At 35.3% G+C, this 19,508-nt stretch overlaps 1 protein-coding gene across 1 annotated transcript in view; it reads right to left on the bottom strand.

The window, feature by feature from the left end:
* The window catches only part of LOC149553891 (proteasome inhibitor-like protein), a 38,000-nt gene extending 32,517 nt beyond the window's left edge, over positions 1-5,483 (bottom strand). Inside the window, exons 1-4 of the mRNA XM_089789238.1 lie at positions 5,082-5,483; positions 4,790-4,979; positions 4,448-4,597; positions 980-1,063 (exon numbers count right to left, since the gene is read on the bottom strand). Of these exons, the coding sequence (XP_089645364.1) occupies positions 980-1,063; positions 4,448-4,597; positions 4,790-4,979; positions 5,082-5,244 (587 nt within the window). The 5' untranslated portion in view covers positions 5,245-5,483. The remainder of the gene's footprint in view (positions 1-979; positions 1,064-4,447; positions 4,598-4,789; positions 4,980-5,081) is intronic.
* Between the last annotated feature and the right edge of the window lie 14,025 nt (positions 5,484-19,508).

Below are 19,508 nucleotides of genomic sequence, written 5' to 3'. Positions count from 1 at the left end.
TATTGATGTGAAAATCATCTGTGTATTCCTTAGAAGCTTGCACTAGGTGGGTGGAGCCACTGGTGAGATTACACCTAGTAGAGTCCAAGTCATCCATGATTCCTTGCATTTGCAATTAGAAGTAGATGTAGGTGTAGTAATAGAAGTTAAGTTGAAGTTGAAGTAGATAAGCAAGAATCATATTTTAATTGCACATTGTAGAGCCAAATCTTTAAAGTTGCAAAAGTTGATATCCATTGAATGAATGGTGCAAGTCACTTTGTGATAACCAACATAACACATCATAAAACCAAGTGAAACCCACAATTAAGAAGGAACTTTGAAGTCATCTCATGAACTTACTTTGCAAGCTTACCATGAGAGATAGCCTCATGTTAAGAGAGGATTGAGTGTTTGGTGTTTCTCCTTGAAATCGTTAAGTTTTTGGTTCTAGATGTTGTAGTGGAATAAACTCACATCACCAGGACCCTATGTTGTCTTCAATAAAAAATAGGTTATTTATAAATTTGAAATTTGGGAAAGAAAGATAGCCCCTGACGATATTACATCAAAAGTTAAATTGTGCTTCCCTACCATGATCACAATTCTCGCTATCCTCTCCCTATGTCCATTTTCTTATATTGCACGGAGTATTTTGAGTTCTTTCAATTGTTACTATATGTTGTTCATTTATTCTAGTCCTTAATTTGTATATTCTTTATACATATTGTACTAGTTGCATAAAATATGAAGTGAATTTGTCTAATGTTGCTTCTATCTGTATTGTCATACAGCCAAAAAAAATAGTCTACTAGCAAGGATTTATAAGTGGAAATGGAAACATTGAATTTTATTCTAGTTCAATATGCACCGCTTCACTTAACAATGTTGTTAACATTATGCATCCCTTTACAACCCAATGAATAGTGTATCAAATAATCTCAAGATGCTATGGCCTAATGGAACTTAAAAGACAAGTATTTCTCCAAAAACATCATACCCAGTTGAATATGGCTGATTCACTGGCACACCCAATCCTGGTTGGCTTCTATTAGCTTCCTTTCCACTAGAAGAAGTTGTTGACCTGTCAAGGATAAAACTATATTACCTTTTGCAAGACACAAGATTGAAATTGCAATAACATATTTCTGATATTCCAGATAGGAAGACATGTAAGAAGAACCATCTAAAAGAATGGCATAGCAAAAAGTCCTACATTATACATCCTAACAAGCTGCTTCCAAAAAACTCAATAATCTTCTTTACCTCTCTATCATTTAATGATGCCATGAAAGGAAATCCTACAAAGTGAAAAAGCTCAAGGTGTTAACACAAATTGGTAAGACATCTCACTGACATCTAACCACGAAGCCAAGGCTACTGCTCTTCATTGTGTTTGAATGGCCTAATCTATAGGCACATTGAGCTTTCAATCATTTACTACTTGTTATGATATCACTCTTGACAAAACAAATCCAAGTAATTTAAATTGAAATTTGGAAATGATGACAAAGATTAAATTGAGGTGTAATTCTTCTTAATTGTGACACTGCCATAGACCAATTTCACTATAATCCAATGTATCTACTAATTGTAGGACATAAATATGATGTATAAGAAAAAACGAAGATAAGCTTTGTCATGGCTTAATTTTTATTTTTTTATCTCCGATTACTATCTATATTGGTTATGGACAATAACAAGCTTATTCGCAAAAGGTAAAGTTAAAGCCTACAAACGCTTCTAACAAAATTAGAAAAACAAAAAATCTAAGTTTTTAGTTAGATCAAGGATGAAAGTGGTGTTGTGAGAAGACGGTGACAGATCAAAAGAGGGACAGTGCCTACACAATTGGGGTAAAGGTCCACCCAAACCTAAACAAAAGGAAAAGAAAACAAAGAGCATCTTTAAGTAAAAGCCATATATAAACAAATCGATAACTACAACATTGTAGACAATGGCATGTGATTTTCATTGGCAAAATGAGAATGGAAACACAGGGAAAGTAAGAGCATTAGTGCATGGCCCAACATACAAAGGTTACAGAAATTGGAATTATGTTTACACCCACTCAACTACTACTCCACAAAATGACACATTCCCAAACTGCTACTAAATCATCAATTTTGTCAGTATTCTATATGACTGAAGCAAATAAGATAACACAAAATACGGGAGGAGAGAACAGCCATAACCCTCATATCAATCCAATTTAAGTTGTGATAACAATAGTTTGAACCTTTTAATATTAACTTGACCATATCTTTAAATACTACGGAAATTACTGTAGATGAACCTTTTAATATTAACTTAACCATATCTTTAAATACTACGGAAATTACAGTACATGCAAGGGGTGTGTCCTTGGTTACAGGATTTGACGAGAATAATGGAGAATCACTCCTAAACTGGAGAGACGTAGTACAAGCACATCATCTGGCAAGATGCTGGTCTAAAAAATTGAATAATAATCAACTAAATGTTGGGTTTTGAGAACAGAAAAATAAAAGCAATGCTCGACCAAAGCAATGCTTGACCAGGCAAAATATTAGACTAGTTTTATTTGACTCTATAGACAACATTTTAATTGACAGATCTATGATGTCACCAACTGAAACCATCAGGCTTAATGATACATTAGATGTCCTCTTGAATACCCGAGAGGAAGAAGATGGGGTGCATTATGGGTCTTTGATTTGTACTCTATACTATTCTTAAGTAGTGGTGCATCTTTCCATACAATCTGAGTGATTTTAAGTTTTTGGGCACACCTGTATATACAATTTAAGTGACTCCTAGCCTAAAAGCTTAATATTTCCTCCTTTGAGTTTAGTGACTTAAGACGCGTGTATTATAAGTGATAATTACTAAACATGTACCAAAAGATAAAGGGTGTTTTGAATTAAGGAACCTATTGGCTCATTTTTGGGGGGCTTTCATTTGAAGCATTGAATTAAGTTTGCAATGGATCTATGGCTAATTTTAAATCATTCTTTTAGGAGTCATTATACAACATATTAGTGTTCTTTTGGAGACCATTCTGTGTTAAGTTTGCAATGGATCTATGGCTAATTTTAAATCATTCTTTTAGGAGTCATTATAGAACGTATTAGTGTTCTTTTGGAGACCATTCTGTGATCAGTCTTCTGTGGCTTGAGGCTTGAAACCCTTTTGTATTCCTAGTTTTGGAGACACATATGGACTCTCCCTAGTCAGAAGCATGCACATCATTTTCAGAGTTGCATTTCCTTATCAGGTTTGACAATTTTGGAGGTATGGTTCAAAGTTATCAACATCAGATTTGGACATCCTACAATAATGTGTTTGCATGCTTTTGAGCATCGTTGAAAATAGCATCAAAAAGGACAAGTGGTACAACATTGTGAGACATAGAGCTGGGTTTCTGAGGGTTTTCGCATGGACAGCTAGAGTTGTTGACATTTCTGAGGTATTTGAACATAGATCTGCATGCTGCTGGTCATGTTCATCTCAGAGGCATAAGAAAAAGATATTGCAAATGATTTCTGCCCAGATTCTTGGTAGAATTCTTTGAAGTTTTTATGAACTCAAAAAATTTCAGAAATTTATATAATTTAGCAAATGAATCAGATTAATATTCTGAGTCCGGATCTGAGCATGCTGACAAGTTTTTTATTTGCAACTTGCATTTCAAAATTTTTGGCATATCTTTGGATACGTTGTTTTCCCTTTATACCTATTTGGGGATATTACAAAATCCCCTATCGTCTTGCTCTGTCTGTTCTCATTAAGATACTCAGCTGTTCTGAATTCAGCCATCTGTGAGTGATACAGTTCGTGCACACTTTTGACAGCATTGCGGTATCCTTGAGATTTAGATGATAAAAATATCACCATTTTTTAATTTGATGGTTGTCAAACTGTAAATATTACATCAGGTATGAATACCTTGATCAATTTACCCCTTTTTATGCTACTTTATGTGCCAGTGCTTGTAATGGATTGGTTCAAAATCAAGGGTTCTGTGATTCATTTATTGCTAGCACTTACTCATTGCTTTTATTGTTTTCCCTTAATAGGCTTGTAATTTTAGTGTATGTATGTAAACGCCAATCCCAATACAAGATACTTGAATTTCGTGGATCACATTATTAGGTGAAGGGAAACCTGTAACTTCAAGCCAGCCATTTGTGGGCAAGAAAATCATATTGTTCATTATTTTTATGACAGCAGAGGACCGCCTTAGATTCAAATTTTTTGACCCAAAAAGAACAAATAGAATCATGATACTAAACAAAGAAACCCTGAAACTTTTAGCCAAACAATAAATTCATTAACTAAATTAAACAATGTGAACTACGACACTCAAGTCTGAGATTTGCCGTTAGCCTCTAATTAACTTCAGGAAAATGCAAAAGGGTAAATTTGAAATTTCATAAATAACTACAAAAATTTAAGGATCTGCTTGCAATGCGCCATACATGCATACCTTGAGGAGTCCAAACTAATTCCTTTCTCGGGAGAACCTTCCAACTTCAAAATGATCGCCGAGTTTATTCTCTCAACAAGAGTTGGGAAATTCTTATACTGTTTGGCATAGTTGCCGCTAGTAGTAGAATCATTTATATACTCATTAACGCTGTTGACATAAACCAATTTGCAAAATCAATATGACGAGGCCATGAGATAAGACACGAGAATAGCATTGACGAATTAGTTTCCCTTCATCCAGTTTAGGGTTTTGACGTGACAAATTGAAAATTAGTATGCAGAAACTTTACAAAAAAAAAATGGAAAATTTTGAATCAGAAAAATGATGATAATAGCATACTTAATCTCCAGATTGTAAGGCTCAGAATTCTCTTTCTCGCTAATAAGGGCCGCGTCGACTATGAGCATATCCCCCATTACCAAACATTTGACGATTACAGACCTGTTTACTCCTTTATCGCTTTTGGCATAACAAAATGCATATGCATCCTCCATTTCATTCCATCCATCAATTCCAACTTCCTCTTGACCTACCAAATAACGCATAGCTATTATCCATTCTCATTTTCCATTCAGGATTCATCAGAAGACCATATAAAAAAACAAAGAGAGGGTTTAGTAATTGCTGTTACCTGATGAAGAAGGGGCTGAAGCGGCCGCCGCTTGGTAACCGGTGGCAGTGAGAGAATAGCCAGCGGCTAAAAAAGATGCATGGATGGCAAAGACCACTCTGTCATGCGCGTTTCTGAAGCCTGGGCGCGAAGCTCTAATTACTGCCAGTACCGAGTCTGCCATTGATGATCTCGAATCTCCTACCTGCTTTCTTCTGCTCTGCTTTGTAACACGTTAAATCTAATCTGCCGTTTGTCGGCGCGTATATGCGTCGCAGCCGCCTGATCGTTGCTTTCAATTTATATACATTTGCATGGTCAGTTTGCAACACGCCTTCGATTTTTAACTTTTTTTTCTCTTCGATTCGGACGGTTATGAAGAGCTCGGGCTTCGTTACGTACAAGTTCAATCCCTTCGGCTCCAAGCTAATGACGACACTTTTTGGAGTTTATCTCGTGAAGGTCAATAGATTTTAGGGCCGTTTGGTGAGCGGAATAGGAATACGTATTCTGGAATACGTATTTCAAAAAATTTGAATCTCTTGTTTGGATACACCAAAATGGGATTGGAAGACGAAGTAAAATAAAAATACATATTTCAATTTTGGCTCAAATATGGGGTTTTGCAATTCCACCCAAGTAGGTGTTATTGGAATACGTATTCCTATTCCATTTTTTTTAATTTTAGAAAACATAAATTTTCGGGTCCACGAATTCCCATCAAATATTGGCTGAACCAAACGGAGAACAGGAATACGTTTTATTCCAGAATACGTATTCCTATTCTCCTCACCAAACGGGCCGGGGCAGTTTGTTTGCAGGAATAGGAATAGGAAAATTAGAATTGATTCCGTATTTTCTGTTTGTTCTCTCAAATCAGAATAGGGACTACGGAATTCTATTCCAATTTTACCCCAAAAATAAGGATATGTCCATTCCCAAAAAAATTTGTTATTGGAAAAAAATTAGAATTGATTCCGTATTTTTTGTTTGTTCTCTCAAATCATAATAGGGAATACGAAATTCTATTCCAATTTTACCCCAAAAACAAGGATATGTCCATTCCAAAAAAAAACTATTATTGGAATTGCTCATTCCTATTCCACATAATATTTTTTTAAATTTGACAATTATTTGAAATTCGTCGTTTTCATTTTAGCGCTCGAGAACCATTGTTTTCACAGTTCTCGCCGAGTTTGTGGAGGAGGGTTAGGTTTTTGCTGTGCTCGCGTTGTGGACAGTCCTCTGGTTGATGTAGCATGAAGAGACGTTTGTTTGTCTAGTTTCTCTGAGTCAAGGGCAAGCAAAGAAGCGACTTGAATGAGGTCATTGACCACATCAATGTAGCCTTCCTTGCAAGCAATAAAAAGGGCAATTTCCTAGTCCTGATTAGCATTGTAAGCAATGCGTTGGTCTTTCTCCAACAACACCCTCACAACAGTCGAATGTCCTCCTCTTGCAGCTTCTTGAAGGGTTGTTTCCCACTTGCTGTTGACATAAGATAGGATTTCGAATTTGATTCTCAGAATTTCAGATACAAAATCTACCCTACCCACTCTTGCAGCCACATGTACAACTGAATTCAGACTCGAACTCGTGACCTGTTGCAGAACGTCAGCATTCTCTTCTATCAGAGATTGAATGGCATTGATATTCCCCAAATTGGGTGGCCTCGAAAACTATATTATTATATTTGGTTAATTTCAAATAGAATGAAAAAAAAAATTATTTTCTTTACAATAAATTGAAATAATTAACCAAATATAATAATATAATGAAACAAATAAAATATATTAAATGAATTTAAAAATCAAATTGACGTACAACTCAATTCATCAAATTCAGATAATATTTTTATGTTTATATCTATTCATTAAAAAATGTTGACATAAATTAATGCTTCTTTATAATAAATTGAAATAATTAACCAAATATAATACTATATTAAAATAAATAATATATATTAAAATATAAACTTAACTGTATTCCAATTCCAATTTTGTACAACCAAACAAGGGAGTAACATATTCCAATCAAATACCAAGCGAACCAAACAAGAATGGGAATGCTCTTTTCCATTCCCATTCCACATTTCCATTCCTATTCTAATTTTCCATTCTAATTTTATATTCCTATGCTGACAAACAAACAGGGCCTTAAAGTATTAGTTTGCTCCTCCGAAGAGTGTCATATATAAAAATATTGCCAAATTTTCTTGTCTTGTAGAATTTTTTTATTTTTTTTGTGTAGTTTTTTTTCTTTTCCATACAAATAATAGAAAGAATGTTCTCAAACACTCTATTGTGTCTAGACTATGCTTTGTCAATTATTGTTCGTGGTGTCAATTTCTCTTTGCAAAAGATTTCTATATTGTCACATACTAGCTAACGTGTTCGTTATAGCTTCTAAATTTATGAACCCAGGTGAGAGCATCCATTAGCAATAAGTAGTTTTGGAATGCTTGCAACAGAAATAGAGTACAGGGTTAGGCACAATGTTTATCTTCTACAAATTTTAAAATATTTAAGTTTTGGTTTTACAAATATTTAAAATATTTAAGTTTTGCTCTCTGTTGAATTGTTCACAGAAGTCTCCTACAACAAGAGGAACTCTTCTTAAATTGTGTGCGGAAGTTGAATTGTTCACAAAACTCTTTGTAGCAAGAGGAACTCTTCTTCTTGAATTGTGTGCGGAAGGGACAAGATTTGAAAAGGTAGACAAGGGAAATTTTTCTTCCAACCAAAAAATCTGCAAGACTGCCTTTTATTATAAAAATTAATTGTTATCCAGCAATAACAGGCAAGAGGAGGTTTGATTGACAAGGCATTACAAACACTAAGTCTGTTTTTTATGTGTTATCATTAACGAGTAAGAGGGTTTTGGATTCTACATTATTTTTTCATGCAATTGTTTTGTGAGAGTGTTTAAATGTGAGAGATGCCCATCATTATGCACTCTTATTCTCCTTTTGTTTAGATATCACAATATTGTAGGCAATATGATACAATTTTGAACTTCATTAATCTATGGAAAAAACATGCATTGTCAAACAAAGTTGGATAACATTTTAGGTTTGGCTCATAGAAAATATAGAAGTAATAATATTTATAGTTGTAAACATCACATACTAATGATTAATTTGTAGATTAAAAGTTTTAAATAGTAAAAACTATTTAATATTTTTCAAACTTAATTTTTTCTTCACATGTGATCGTTTCAAAATAGCCTCTATTTATATACTTTTGAATATGATACTCCTTTTAAAGAAAAAAGTATTAACTGAAATCTGGAACTGTAAGAACTATTGAAGTTAATGAAAGATCAACCCCCCAATTCCCAAGAATCACCTACATGTAAACACCTATCACAGAAGAGAGAAGCAAAAGGCTATGGAGCCTAGAATTGTCAGATCCATATATGAGACATTTTTTATGAGAAAAAAAGAGATTCCTAATATCAAAACTGAATCAATTTTTACAATGAGAGATCGTCCTTATAAAGGAGATCAAAACTCTAAAAGGGTATAACCTAGGTTGCATCATAATAATTAAAAAAAGATTAATTATTAAATGCCTAGAGTTTTGCTTAAGCAAACAAGAGTTAATTAAGAAATATCTAATAACTCTAAAACCCCCCCTTAAGATAAACTTAGGGAGTAGCTAAAAACCTATAAACTACTACTAAAAGTAAATTTGGGCCCCAGCAACAAGGCCTGATGAGGTACCCAAGCACAACCAAATCTTTGAAAAGAGGAGAAATGGAGAAAACCACATGTGAAAAACCCTACTCCAAAAAGAGATGGAAATAATGTTGAAAAGAACTAGTGAAGGACTAAAGAAGTCTCCAAACTAGGGAATGTTCCAGAAGATAGGAACAAAAGATATCATGAAGAACATCACTGAAGCATGTAGAAGCTATAAAGCTCTGTCAAAAGTAATTATTGATCTGAAGAACCACCACTAAAATAGAATCTAACCAAGTAGAGAAGATTGTAATCTGCATAAAATCAGGAGGCACACAAAGGCAAACAACTAAACTCGAAGATACAAATGACATGAAACACCAAAGCTTGAAGAGTTGATCAATCGAACATGGAAGGGTACATCTAAAGTGGGAACAAAAATAAGAGTGTCTATATGGTAAATGATCCATCTCATTGAAATGCATAGGTACCCAGCCACTACATTTGCCTAGTACATAGGAACAAAAATTGAATACATAGCTCACTCCATCGAACCAAGGAAGCATGAGAAATAATAGAAGAACCCCCCTAATGCAGATAAGGGTGAGGTGACAAGCAACTGGAAAAGTGGGCCAAAAGAATTGCATGTCAAGGAACCATGATCAAGACACACAAAAGAGTACATATGTGTGTACTGAGTTGATCAATCTTAGACACATCATGAGGCTAATGCCACAAAAGCGAAGCTCACTAAACAAAGGAAGATGGCAAACAAAGGAAAAACATCTACCACCCCATGGCACTTTAATCAGAGCAGTGCATGTATAATAAGGCACAAGATATAATGAATCCCAAGAATACAATAATCTACATGAGTGTCTTCAAATGACACTCGTCAAATCAAAAGGCAAAACAAGGCAAAACACCTGAAACAAAAATACATGTGCAATATGGCACTTTGTCTCAATGCATTTGCAAGAATGCATACAAATGATGTCTAAATAGACCAGAAGATACATGAGACTAATACAATAGCTAGTACAAGTCATGATGAATCATTTGAAGCAATGAAATCGATCCTCAAACCTGAAACAACCAAGGTACCAACCAGAATGCAAAAATGCAAAAGACTAAATAGAATGTGCCTGGAGTAGAATTTGGAAAAACAACCAACATCATTGGAAAGAGATTGGAAAGACTTTTCCAATGATATAAAGAATTCCCAGATCTGAGATTGGATGCTCAAGATATGTCTCCAGGAGTGTAAAAAAGAACTCCTGAATTTGACAGCAGACAAATCCATCAAAAAAGTATCAAAATTGAAAACTAATTGTACCACTATGATGAGCTCAAAACCAGCTTTTCGGTGATATCTTGTTTGCAAAAAATGGAGTCCATATGCATGAGATATGAGCAAAAATGCGAAGGTAGGTCCAAAAAAATCCTAAAGAGGTGATAGGATATGCTAATGCAATGCTAATGTCAACAAGTGATGAGCATAAATTTGGCAATCAAATGACTGTTGAGGAAAAAAATGCCATAAAAATGACCCAGTGGACGAAAAAAAATCTAGTCTGCTAGAAAGTCGCTTTTGCCAAAAAAATGATGCCAGAGCCAGAATATTTTAGTGGCCAATAAACATTTGTGTGACAAAAGGTTTGAAGAGCAAAGGAACAATAATCCAAACTTTCATGCATTCTCCAAAAATTATGCCCAAAGTCAACAAAACCAAAATGAAAACATTGTAATTGCTTTGTCTAAAAGCATAAACTAGTTTTAAAACTTAGACCACTTGGGATTAAACTCCCAATCAAATTAGTCACCCATCATTGCTATTAAAGAGTGGAGGGACTACTGATGTGGCCCGAGTGTGTGAGGGACCAAGAAGTGACTTGGCACCATCTCCAAAACATAAGTCGTTGCCAAACAAGGTGGGTATGAGTAGCACACAACCATCAAAAAATAATACAATAAGCCCAAAAAATTATGGACAAAGGCTTGATACACCAGCACATGCACACAATTCCTCTCCAAACTACGGTAAGAAAATGCTTACAATCGGCCTCTCAATATCTGAAACTACCCAAAAATGGAGGTCGTGTGGTCTTTGACTATCTCTTCAAAAGGGGCAGACAAAGGGGGCTTCCGAGAAGCAGGATTCAAGCTATGTGAACTCCCAAAAGTGTTGTGTACCATAAAAGCATGCCAACCTAGTATTTTGTAAAAGCAAGATTGCCCCCAATTAAACTCTCGGTCTCCTGCATCAATCAAGAAGTTTTGACACCATTCCAAACAATTGTTCGTGCTGACTATGAGCATTGATGGTGGCAGAGAAGGAGGTTGACTTCAAAACTGAGAGCTATTTGCACCACCCAACACAAATTGCAGAGGTCAGAAAAGACGTTTAATGGGTGGCACTGAGACCAAGACATGCGATCACCAAAAACTATCTTGTAAAAAAGACTCCTTTGGAAGCCGTTGGTAGAGGTCAAAGGAAGTGGACCAAATTTGGAGGTGTGCCAAAAAAAATAAGGCCCGTTACATCAAAAAAAGCTCCCAAGAAAATGCTCCCTTGGTGTACGAAGCATTGATGTGGCACAAGCAAGCACTTAACTTGGACTCTCTAACCCAAATGCCCATGCATAAAACCCAAAAAGTCACTAATGTGGGGCATGCAAAAGAATAACTTGCAAAGAGGCAAAGCATGCCCTAAGAAGACCAAAGGATGGCCAATAAAAAACATACACACCAGAATTAGTGGCCTCAAAACAATCTCACCAACCTGAGGCAAGAGTTAGACCCAAGGAGGAGGCATGTCATCATGTGAAAGCCTAAGACAACGTAGGTCATACAATCAAAATCGCACCACTTAGGGCCCCAACTTCATAGCATAATCAGTACAAGCCTACAAGCAAGCCACCCGTGTCCACGAGGTAATACAGGAAAAAAAAGCACCAAAAATGTGTCGCCTCGTACAAAATCATGCCAAGGTTGTTTCTAATATAAAAAATTTGACTCCTAGACAAAAAAGGGGCCTTCTAATTTTGACAGAAGGCATGCATTTTTGCAAAAAATAAAATTTACAAAAAAATATTTTTAACCAAAAAGATTAAAAAATAAATCACCTCGATTTGTGTGCCCAAGTCAAAATAGCTTGGGTACAAAAAAATTTGCCTCTGATTTCATCATTGTCCAAACTAGACGTACTTTATATAAAAATGGGGGTTTTTGAGTGCTCAGCACTCAACAATGATGTATGTTTGGACTCATAGTGCTTCAAAAAATAGGTCCCCCCCTCCCCCCCCCCCACCACAAATCCAATACAAAATCCTATGAAGGCCACAAATCTAAAAACCGAGCCAAACTTCTCATGAAGAGAACAATGGCATGAAGATCTGGAGCTCTGATACCAAGTTGAAGTTGATGAAAGATCAACCCCATAGCTCCCAAGAATCACTTGCATGCAAACACCTATGACAGAAGAGAGAAGCAAAAAGCTATGGAGGCTGGAATTGCCAAATCCGTAGATGAGACATTCTTGATGGGAAAAAAAGAGATTGTTAATATCAAAATTGAATCAATTTTTTACAATGAGAGATCATCATTATAAAGGAGATTGAAACCCTAAAATCTAACCTAGGTTGCATCAGAATAATTAATAAAAAAATTAATTATTAGATGCCTAAAGTTTAGCTTAAGCAAACTAGAGTTAATTAAGAAATATCTAATTACTCTAACACCCCCCCCTTAAGATAAACTTAGGGAGTAGCTAAAAACCTAGAAACTACTACTAAAAGTAAATTTGGGCCTTGGCAACAAGGCTTGATGAGGTACCCAAGCACAACCAAATCTTTGAAAAGAGGAGAAATGGAGAAAACCACATGAAAAAAACCCTACTCCAAAAACAGATGGAAATAATGTTGAAAAGAACTAGTGAAGGACTAAAGAAGCCTCCAAACTAGGGAATGTCTTAGAAGATAGGAACAAAAGATGATTATGAAGAACATCACTGAAACATGTAGAAGGTACAAAGCTCTGTCAAAAGTAGTTGTTGATCTGAAGAACCTCCACTGAAATAGAACCTGGCTAGGTAGAGAAGACTGTAATCTGCATTGAATCAGGAGGCACACAAAGGCAAACAACTGAACTCGAAGACATAGATGACATGAAACACCAAATCCTGAGGAGTTGATCAATCAAACATGGAAGGCTACAGCCAAAGTGGGAAGAGTGTCTATATGGTAAATGATCCATCTCATTGAAATGCATAGTTACCTAGCCACTGCATTCGCCTAGTACATAGGAACAAAAATTGAATACATAGCTCACTCCATCAAACCAAGGAAGCATGAGAAACAATAGAAGAACCCCCTCTAATGCAGATAAGGGTGAGGTGATAGGCAATTGGAAATGTAGTCCAAAAGAACTGTACTTCAAGAAACCATGATCAAGACATGCAAAAGAGTACACATGTTTTTACTAAGGTGATCAATCTCAGACACGTCATGAGGCTAATGGCATAGAAGGGAAGCTCACTAGACAAAGGAAGATGGCAAACAAAGGCAAAACATCTACCCCCATGGCACTTTAATTAGAGTAGTGCATGTGCAATAAAGAAAAAGATATAATGAATCCCAAGAATACAATAATATGCATGAGTGTCTTCAGATGACACTCCTCAAATCAAAAGGCAAAACAAGGCAAAACAATTAAAACAAAAATACAGATGCAATATGGTACTTTATCTTAGTGTGTTTGTAAGAATGCATACAAATGATGTCTAAATAGACCAAAAGATACATAATACTAATACAATAGATAATACAAGTCATGACGAATCATCTAAAGTAACAAAATTGATTCCTGAACATGAAACAACCAAGATATCCACCAGAATGCAAAAATACAAAAGACTGAATAAAATGTGCCTGGAGTGAAATTTGGAAAAACAAATAGCATCATTGGAAAGAGCTCAGAAAGACCTTTCCAACGATATAAAGAATTCCCAAATCAAAGATTAGATGCTCAAGATATGTCTCCAGGAGTGCAAAAAGGAAACCATAAAAAAGTATCAAAGCTGAAAAATAATTGTACCACTATAACGGGCTCGAAACCAGCTTTTTGGTAATATCTTATTTGTAAAAAATACAGTCCATATGCATGATATATGAGCAAAAATGTGAAGGTAGGTCCAAAAAAATCCTAAAGAGGTGATAAGATATGCTAATGTAATGCTAACGTCAACAAGTGACAAACATAAATTTGGTAGTCAAAAGACTATCAAGGCAAAAAAAATGCCATGAAAATGACCTAGTAGACAGAAAAAAATATCCAGTGTGCTGGAAAGTCACTTTCGCTGGAAAAAAGATGTCAGAGCTAGAATATTCCAATGGCCAATAGACATTCGTGTGACAAAAATTTTGAAGAGAAAAGGTACAACAACCCAAACTTTCATGCATTCTCAAAAAATTATGCCTAAAGTCAACAAAACCAAAACAAAAACACTGCAATTGATTTTTCTAAAAGCATAAAGTGGTTTTAAAACTCGAAACCACTTGGGATTAAACTCCCAATCAAATTAGTTACCCATCATTGCTATTAAAGAGTGGAGGGACTGTGGACGTGGCCTGAGTGCGTGGGGGACTAAGAAGTGACTTGGTGCTATCTCTAAAACATAAGTTGTTGCCCAACAATGTAGGTATGGATAGCACACAACCATCAAAAAATAATACAATCAGCCCCAAAAAAATATGGAAAAAGGTTTGATATAGCAGCGCATCCACACAATTCCTCTCCAAACTACAGTAAGAAAATACTTACAACTGGCCTCTCAACAATCGAAACTACCCAACAATGGAGGTCACGTGGTCTTTGATTGTCTCTTCAAAAGGGGTGGATAGAGGGGGACTTCTGAAAAGGAGGACTAAAGCTATGTGAACTCCCAAAGGTGTCGTGTACCATAAAAGTGTACCACCCAATATTTTGTAAAAGAAAAATACCCCCAACTAAATTCTCGATCTCTTGCATCAATCAAGAAGTTTCTACGCCATTCCAAACAATTGTTTATGCTGACTATGAGCATTGATGGTGGTGGAGAAGGAGGTCAACTTCAAATTTGAGAGTGATTTGCACCACCCAACACAAATTATGGTGGCCAGAAAAGACGTTTGATGGGTGGTGCTAAGACCAAGACATGCGATCACCAAAAACTGTCTTGCAAAAAAGACTCCTCCAAAAGCCGCTGGTAGAGGTCAAACAAAGTGGGCCAAAGTTGGAGGTGTGCCAAAAAAAGAAAGGCCCACTACATCAAAAAAAACTCCCAAGAAAATGATCCCTTGGTGTACGAGGCACTGATGTGGTACAAGCAAGCACTTAACTTGGACTCTACAACCCAAATGCCCATGCATAAAACCCAAAAAAGTTGTTGATGTGGGGCATGCAAAAGAATAACTCACAAAGAGGCAGAGCACAACCCAAGGAGACCAAAGGATGCCCAATAAAAAACATAAACACAAATAATTAGCGGCCTCGAAACAATATCTGCAGCCCAAGGTGGGAGTTAGACCCGAGGAGGAGGCATGTCATCGTGCGAAAGCCTAAGACAAGGTAGCTCGTATAATCAAAATTGCACCACTTAGGGCCCCAACTTCATAGCATAGTCAGATGAGCTTGCAAGCAAGGTACCCTTGTCCACGTAGGTAATATGCGTACAAAAGGCACCAAAAATTTCTCAACTCATATAAATCATGCCAGGTTGTTTTCGATAAAAAATTGACAACCAGACACAAAAAATGAAATTTTCCAAAAACTATTTTTAACCAAAAAGATTTAAAAATACCTAAACTCGATTTGCATGCCCAGGTCAAAATGACTTGGTACAAATTTGTTTCCGTCTAATTTCAACAACATCCAAGCTGAATGTATTTTATATAGAAATGAGGGTTTTGAGTGCTTTGAGCTCAACACTGATGTATGTTTGGGCTCACAATGCTTCGAAAAATAGGTCTCCCCAAATCCAATACAAAATCCTCTGAAGGCCACAGATCTTAAATCAAGCCAAACTTCTCATAAACAAAACAGGGGCATAAAGATCTATAGCTCTGATACTATATTGAAGTTGGTGAAAGATCAACCCCACAGCTCCCAAGAATCACCTGCATGCAAACACCTGTGACAAAAGAGAGAAGCAAAAAGTTACGGAGGCTGGAATTGCCAAATCCATAGATGAGACATTCTTTATGAGCAAAAAAAAGATTGCTAATATCAAAACTAAATCAATTTTTATAGTGAGAGATCATTAGAGTTAGTATTAACCAAGTTCACTCGGTTGCCAAAGGATTTGTGTGAAGTTCAAAGTGTTAATTGAGCTTCTGTTGGTTAACATAGGAAATCATTTCAGAACCAATGTTTAGTGAGTTGGGTCGGCTATCGAAGGATTTTGTTGATTTGTAATATGAAGTTTAATTATTTCAAGTATTGATTCCAGCCGACTATGGTAGTGATTATTGGTCATTGAAATTTGTATTGAGCTGACTTGACAATCTGAATGATATAAATATAATGTCAAGTTGTGATTTTCAGTAGTATGCAAGTGTATTGATTGATGGAGAAGGAAAGTGTGTGAGAAAACTTGAAGGATGGTTAGATATCCTTATGGAGTAGCAAAGTAATATTCGATCAAGAAGGATCAAGTTTTTGTGAATAGAATAGAGATTTGGATTCAGCAATTCACTTGTATCTCAAGCAGGTCATTTCATTGTTACTCTCCAACCATTGTAGTAGTGATTTAAAAATCTCTTAATGGAGTTGGTCTAACAGCCAATAGTAAATCCTCTGATAAGGTGACAATTCCATTGAATTGTTTTAATGACCTCTTACAAGGCCACTCCTAACAGGGTGATTAAATCCTCTAACAAGGTCACATCTAACAGTGTGTTTTGTAACCTTTAATCGAGTTGGCTCCTAACAGAGCTCACTTTAGAAGAGTGAAAAATAGTAGCTAGTTACATTGGTGGTTTTTTTCATATTGGATTTCTACATTAAATTTGGTGTCTCTTGTGTTCATTTCTTTTCTCTCACGTTTGCAAATTATTACTATTGATGTTAGATCTGCTAAAGTAAAACATACTCTGCATTTACCAAGTTACAACATTTTTAGTATGTTTACTGAATAACAACAGTAGTTAGTTTTGTCAGACATCTAAAGGATTTGTGAATATATTTTGTAGTAACAGATTCACCCCTCCCCCCTCTCAGTTACTCCATCTATATTTCCAACATAACTAGTCTAAAGATTCCCCACTCCCCGACTTCTTTTTGAAGTAGATTACAAAACCAAAAAAATCATTGGTCATTATAGAAGATTATATAAGACATTAATTTAGTGGAATTCATTCAATTATGGAATTGCTTGCAGCTCAAAACAGACTGATTAGCATCATTAAAATGATTAAAATTCTTATGGGAACATTTTTCAATCAAACGAATAATAAAAACTACAGTGTTTGAAAAATTCTAGCCTCAAAAGAATGCAAATAAAATAGAGGATCTTACCAAAGTCATGTGTAATATGATTTCAAATTACATTGCATGTTTCTGAATCATAATAGTAAAAATTAAAAACCTCCTTCAAGCCTATTTTTGAGATCATAACCACGTATTAGGTATTGCAATTTATGGTAGACCCAAACATTTACTTGATGCATTAGTTGATGAGCTTAAGGGGCTTTCTAATGAATAGCTCATAAGGCACAACACTTGGTGATTTGCAAATGGGGTTGCAAGCAAAGTGGGTTTAACCATGGAGGAAAACTATGTAGATTAGTGTGCTCAAGCTTGAGTAGTGTTGGGATGGGTGACCTCCTAGGAAGTCCTAGTGCTTGACCTCTATGAGCATCAGCTAGATCCAATGAGTGCTAAGTGTTCCATTTATTGTCATGAGAGTTGGATTCATGTGATCCAATACTCATGAAACATGAGTCAATGATTTTGATTCAAAAACTACAAAGTTAAATCCTAATAGTAATTTCACAACAATGAATTAGTTTATTGAATCAGTACTATACATGTTGACATCCATAAACTTCTCAAAAGGGGTATGTGAAAGTTTTTAGTCTTCTAATCATTATGCAACCAAAGTTATTGATAATTTTTAGGTTTTGCATGTAATTTCATTTTTCGTAGTTTATGGGGCTTCGTGTTTATTTTGGTTAAGTTATTTTATCAGTAATTTTTAAGCTGTGTACTCTTTTTCAGAGCCATTAATATTTTAAATCTGAAATAACTTAGTCCATGCTTTTCACACTACTGTGCATTTTTTAGGATTAGTGGACACATGGTAAATGGGTTATGGTCATTTCTCATTATGGCAATACCATGAGGTGCTTTAGGAGAAAGTTTTTACTTGATAATTTTATTAAAAAAGTTTGTGTACAAAAAGGTTCTTAATCTTCATATTAAGGATCTGTAATCATACAGGGAAAAGAAAACAAAGTTTCTAATTATCACATAAACCCTAAGGAAACTTGTTTATAACACCATTTCAATGTCTGACTCATGTGAATTTTAATTGAATTACTCTTAGTATAGGGCCCTAAACATTTTTAATATGTTTGTGTTGAGAAACCTTTGGGGATGCTTCTAATTGCCCAAGAAGTCAAAATAAATATAGAGAAAAAGTATCCAACTCCATGATAATTTAGTACAAAGCAAGCTATAATTATAAAATGAATTAGAAAGTGCTTTTGGATATTTTTAAATCCCAAAATGTAACAACAATGACAATGGAATCGTACTAGTTGGATATCAATTTGGTGAGACTAGGTGGCTTGATACCATTTATGCATGCTATGAGTCTTAATAGGTGCAGGTAAGGCCAGTCTATGTATGATGCTTTGAACAGTCATTTGTAGAAAGAATTTTACTAGCTAGTTATTTTTGTATGTTTTTGTTTTATTTTTACTATGAAAATTTAGTAAGAAACAAACAAGCATGTTGATAGAAATTCAAGACTAGACTATAGCATATGAACATTCAAATTCATGTGGTTAAATCCACATAAAAAGCATAGCATTGGGATCTTAAATGCCATGTCTTAATATTGTACAATATGCATTGGAATGCTAGGTTTGTAAGTGTAAACTAGCTGATAATCAGAGTCATCTTCGTGCACTAGTTTCTCCATTTGTCTAGTTCACTAGGTACCACTAGGACACGATTTATTTTATTTTTCTTTAAACTAGTACAATAAAATAGTTCTCCTAATGTTATTCCATATAATTTTAAATGATGTCCAACTAAAAACTAAATTAAATCTTATTGTTAATAATAAAAAGGACTCTAAAACTAGCACGGTGTTGCAAATTGGTGATAGGAATACATTGTAAGATATGACAGTGAGGGCACATCTAGAGGAAAATATACCTTGTGTGGCATTTTTGGCTAGGTCCCTCTTGGTGAATCATCATGTTGGTAAAACCAACACACATTCTTAATGCAAATGATATTACAATTGTAAATGTCAATGTTGAGCTTATTATGTAGAACCTTCTTGTTTCACTTAGGAGGTTTTATATAAGATGTATTTTACATGGTTGTTAAATGCATACCAAGAACTAAAAAATGTCTATGATATTCTAATAGTATTGCATGGGAATACTTATAATAGCACCACTTCAAACTCATCTTTATGGCATCTTTTGTAGAAATAGAAGGAACACTTACATGGAGGTCAAGCTCCTTCAAACAAGACATACAAAGATGGGATT

This window comes from Cupressus sempervirens, chromosome 6 (assembly GCF_028749045.1).
Source record: "Cupressus sempervirens isolate cs-2001-9-10 chromosome 6, ASM2874904v1, whole genome shotgun sequence".
In the NCBI taxonomy this organism is placed as follows: Eukaryota; Viridiplantae; Streptophyta; class Pinopsida; order Cupressales; family Cupressaceae; genus Cupressus; species Cupressus sempervirens.
Note: the sequence above shows the minus strand (reverse complement) of the source record. Positions and strands in the feature narration are given on the sequence as shown.